The 4,301-nt window shown below is 39.7% G+C and overlaps 1 protein-coding gene and 1 long non-coding RNA gene across 4 annotated transcripts in view; one reads left to right on the top strand and one right to left on the bottom strand.

The window, feature by feature from the left end:
• LOC102468358 (uncharacterized) overlaps window positions 1-4,301 on the top strand; it is a 22,600-nt gene that overhangs the window by 12,185 nt on the left and 6,114 nt on the right. The window lies entirely within an intron of this gene.
• BPNT1 (3'(2'), 5'-bisphosphate nucleotidase 1) overlaps window positions 1-4,301 on the bottom strand; it is a 24,481-nt gene that overhangs the window by 9,366 nt on the left and 10,814 nt on the right. For all 3 annotated transcript variants that reach the window (XM_006140233.3, XM_006140232.3, XM_027770860.1), the window contains 2 exons: window positions 3,909-4,016; window positions 1,957-2,005 (listed from right to left, as the gene is read on the bottom strand). In XM_006140233.3, coding sequence (XP_006140295.1) covers window positions 1,957-2,005; window positions 3,909-4,016 — 157 coding nt within the window. The remainder of the gene's footprint in view (window positions 1-1,956; window positions 2,006-3,908; window positions 4,017-4,301) is intronic.

Here is a 4,301-nt window from a genome sequence, read left to right on the forward strand (position 1 = left end):
TGGCGGGTACATGCACCCTGGCAAATAAAAGAGAGAGACAGAGAGAGCTGTCTAGAGAAAGAAATAAGTCTATGGTCATTTAATTGAATTGATAACCATAATCTTTTAGTACATGTGTAAATCAATTCAATAAAGCAGCCAAAACTCTGCAGTCATTATCATTAGAGACCTCTCTGTCCTTTCCAATACTATCCAGCTCATTCTTACCTGCTGACTCACTCTGCATTCTTGGGCCACTCTCTAGACTTGCAAATTTTTTCCCAGTTTTGCTGAAGGGTGCAGCTTGCACGAGACAGAGAGGACAGAGGGGGAAAGTGAGAAATCACACCTCCAAGGGGTATGGCCATGCCATAATTCATTCTCCTCTTGGGATTTTTGGGCACACACACATATGGGCCCAGCATGATTTTCAAGCTGCTGGGTCTGGAACTTGAATCATGGAGTTGGCCATTTGGGATCCAGTCACTTTAACCTCCACACCACCTGCTGGTCCTAGACTTGCATTTTAAGTCTTGGGAGCAAGATTTTTATAAGTAGGGTACAAGGGGCTATCAAGCAGCATTAATTGGTATAATTTTTTGTTTGTTTTTGTTATAGGGCATGTACATGCACCAGGCAAGGACAGAGAGAGAGAGAGAAGGAAAGTGAGAAATTACCCCTGGGGGATGGCCATGCTGCAATTGCCCCTCCATTCTCCTCTAGGGATTTTGAGCACTCATGCACATGTGTCCTGTGTGATTTTCAAGCCATTGCTGGGGGTAGGACTCAAACTGTGCTGTTGGCCATGTGGAATCCAGTCATCTTAATCTCCACACCACTTGCTGGCCCTAAGTTGTGTTGTGTAACTTTTACAATGCAGATCTCTGATTCCTTCCTTCCCAGAACCAGTGAATCAAAACCTCTTAGGGAGTGAGTGTGTGCATGTTTGTGTGTGTGTATTTGTGCTTCAGGACATAAATAAGCTTTCTAGGTGCTCTTATATACATTAAAGGTGCCTAGAGTTTCCCTATTTCTCTATGTATTACAGATATTTTCAGCACACCCACATATATACACATGTATACAGTTTGACTTACTCATTATAGCTTTGTTTCATCCAAAAAAGAGCATTTTTCCTAGTAATTATGAGAAATTTTCACTATTTAAGCCATGAAGTTTAGAATGAATAAAAGAAAACCTATGTTTATCTTTATTTCAAAATAAAGCTCTTAAGCTTCTAAAACTTAAAACACTGGCTCTAAGCCTAGTCTTTTTTACTTTTAGTTTGCCAATTTTAGTATAATTTGTGGCTTTTCAGTTTTTCTCATTTTAGATAACTTCAGAAAGATGTACTGTATTGCATTTGAAACCCATCTTTATATTTTTCTTTTTAAAAATTTGCCAGAGGGCATATGTGCACCCTAATGAGAAAGAGGGAGAGGGAGAAAGTACCCCATCCCCCCATGTGGCATATCACACTGCCATTCCCTCTCCTCCATTTTCCCATCCTGAGAGGAATTTGGGCATGCACACACATGCATCTGCTATGTTTCTGAAGCCACCAGGTCCAACATGTGAACTCCATGGCCAGCCATCTGGGACTTAGCTCCCTTAACCACTAGGTCAGGAGGCTGGCCTTTGAAACACAACTTTTTTTTTTTTTTTAAGAATTATTTTATTTAATTTTATTTATGTTTTAATTTGACCAGAGAGGGACAGAGTGAGTGAAAGACAGGGAGAGGGAGAGAGTGAGAGAGCGAAGGAAAGAGGGAGAGAGAGGGAAAGTAAGAAAGCAAGTTGCCAGGTCTGGGACTTGAGCTAAGGTCTCCCATGTGGGAGTCCAGTGCCTTAACCAGCATGCCACCGGCTGCCCTGATACCAGTTTTCTATACAACATATGAAATAGCAAATATGTGCAACTAAACATCATATTAAGATCTTATTACTGTCAAATATGAACCCAAAAAGGATGCCAACCTTCAGTATATTCCTTGGTACCATCCAGAGGATCAACCCATACCACAAGCTAAAAAAAAAAAAAAAGAAAGAAATATCTTAATCAAACAAATGATATTCCAAAACTAGATTTGAATAAATTAAAACAATCTTGTTTTTCATTTCTGAAATTATATTATGGATGTATTAAGCTAGCATTATTTGTTTTATGATAGTAAAAAAAACCCTTAAATTTCACAATCATGGACAAAGTCATTTACATTGGAAACAAGTCTGACCTAAGAATTTTAAACAAGAAATGCTTAACTGACGAAAGTTTATTGTCACAGAAAACTAAGCACAATGCCATGAAAATATAGAGCTCTAGGCGGTAGTGAGGGAAAACTTTCAAAGTGACCCAATATGTTATCAACAATGTATAGTTGCTACTCATTTCTATATGTAAGTGCTGACTATTTCTTGAAAAATGAATCTTATTTTCTTAAGGACCATAGTTCGTATAAATGAAAGAAAAATGAATAGTTCATAAAACTAACAGTTTTTTTTTTTTAGAGAGTTAGTTTTTGGCTATAGGGCTTGTGCACTGAAGGTGAGAAATCATTCCACACCACAATCCCTTCTCTTTCATTTTCCTGTTGGAATTTTGAGTATGCATGCAAATGTATCCAGTGTGAGTTTTAAGCCACCGGGGCCAGGGCTTGAGCAGTGACTGACTACATGGGAGCACACCGATGTAACTTTATGCCATCTGCTGGTCCTGTAAAACTAACAGAATTTTTTTTTGAGGGGGAGAGAGGTTTTTGCTATAGGGCGCACGCACTCGCCAGAAAGAGAGAAGGAGACAGAAAGTGAGAAATCATCCCCCAGGGGGGATGGCCACGCCACAATCCCTTCTCTTCCATTCTCCTCTCAGGACCTTGGGCGGGCACACACGTGTGCCTGGCGTGAGTTTAAGTCACCGGGTCCGGGACTCCATGGTTGACTATGTGGGAGTCCAGCAACATAGCCATTACGCCATCTGCTGGTCCCAAACTAGCAGATTTTTAAAAATTCCTTCTGCTTAGACTTATACCTTGATTCAGGATTCTCTGCTTTTAACCACTACAATTACAAAGTTGGACATGATTTTGTGAATGAAGACATATTTCTGATGAGAGACATCATGTCTTTTCTTTGAACCCTTCATACACAGAGTAAAGAGCCCTATTCATAGTAAGTATTCAAATACTGTGTATTAAATGATTTTAAGTGAGAAAACTAAAGAAGTATAGTGATTAAAGTCAGATTTAACTTAAGAACTTTAAAAAGCCAGTAGGTGGGAACCAGCAGTTAGCCTAATGGCTATGTCGCTGGACTCCCACGTAGTTGACCGTCGCTTGCGTCCCGGACCCGGTGGCTTAAAACTCATGCTGGGCACGTGTGCATGCATGCCCAAGATCCCGAGAGGAGAATGGAGGAGAAGGGATTGCGGTGTGACCATCCCCTCTGGGGGGTGATTTCTCGCTTTCTGTCTCTATGTCTCTCTCTGTCTGTCTGGCGAGCGCACACGCCCTATAGCGAAAACCTCTCAAAAAAAAAAAAAAAAAAAAGAGCCAGTAGGACTTGAATATAGCCTTTGAAAAAATAAAAGGTAGCAACCTGTTTAATCTTTTTTCCAGCCTCAATTACTAATGAAATGTTTTACTACCAAATCTATTAAATAATAAATTAGATTTTCTTCTTAAAAGTATTTTAAATGATGTCTGTGGAGTGGAAAGGAAACCATCAAGCTAAAAAACTGAACTCTAAATTAACAGGTCAAATATTCTATATGGTTGCCTGACAGTTCCATAATAGCTCGAAAGATTACAAGTTCCTGGTTGCACCTATTTTATGACAACTAAGTTTTCATCTTCGAGGCGTATTTCATTTCTTTACTATGGCAACCAAGCACAGACAGGCTGACTGAGAGTTAAGTGTGATACGGATCCTACGTCTTCCTCTTTAATAGTGCTGTACTGTGATGGGCACGGCTGCTTCAGTATTTCCTCCCACTGCCCGTCTTCAATCAGCTCTTGATCCACTTCCTCAGTAGGCAGGTCCTAAAGCAGAGATAACGGTCATGGTTACTGAAGCTGTTCAGTGTTTACAGAGCACACTTTGCCACAGAAGAAACGCACCATCATAGTTTTCACTGGTCTTTTCTATTTACCATTTAAGCTTACAGCTTTTAAAGCAAACTTCATAAAATTACAAAACCAACCATGGATGGCTCACCAAAGTTGATGAAAGGTTCCTAGTTCATTATCATGAATGGGATTAGAAAATAAAAGTTTTTCTTTTTTTTTTTTAAGATATTTTTGCCAAAGGATGCATGCACTTACTAG

This window comes from Tupaia chinensis, unplaced genomic scaffold, assembly GCF_000334495.1.
Source record: "Tupaia chinensis unplaced genomic scaffold, TupChi_1.0 Scaffold000026_1, whole genome shotgun sequence".
NCBI lineage: Eukaryota > Metazoa > Chordata > Mammalia > Scandentia > Tupaiidae > Tupaia > Tupaia belangeri.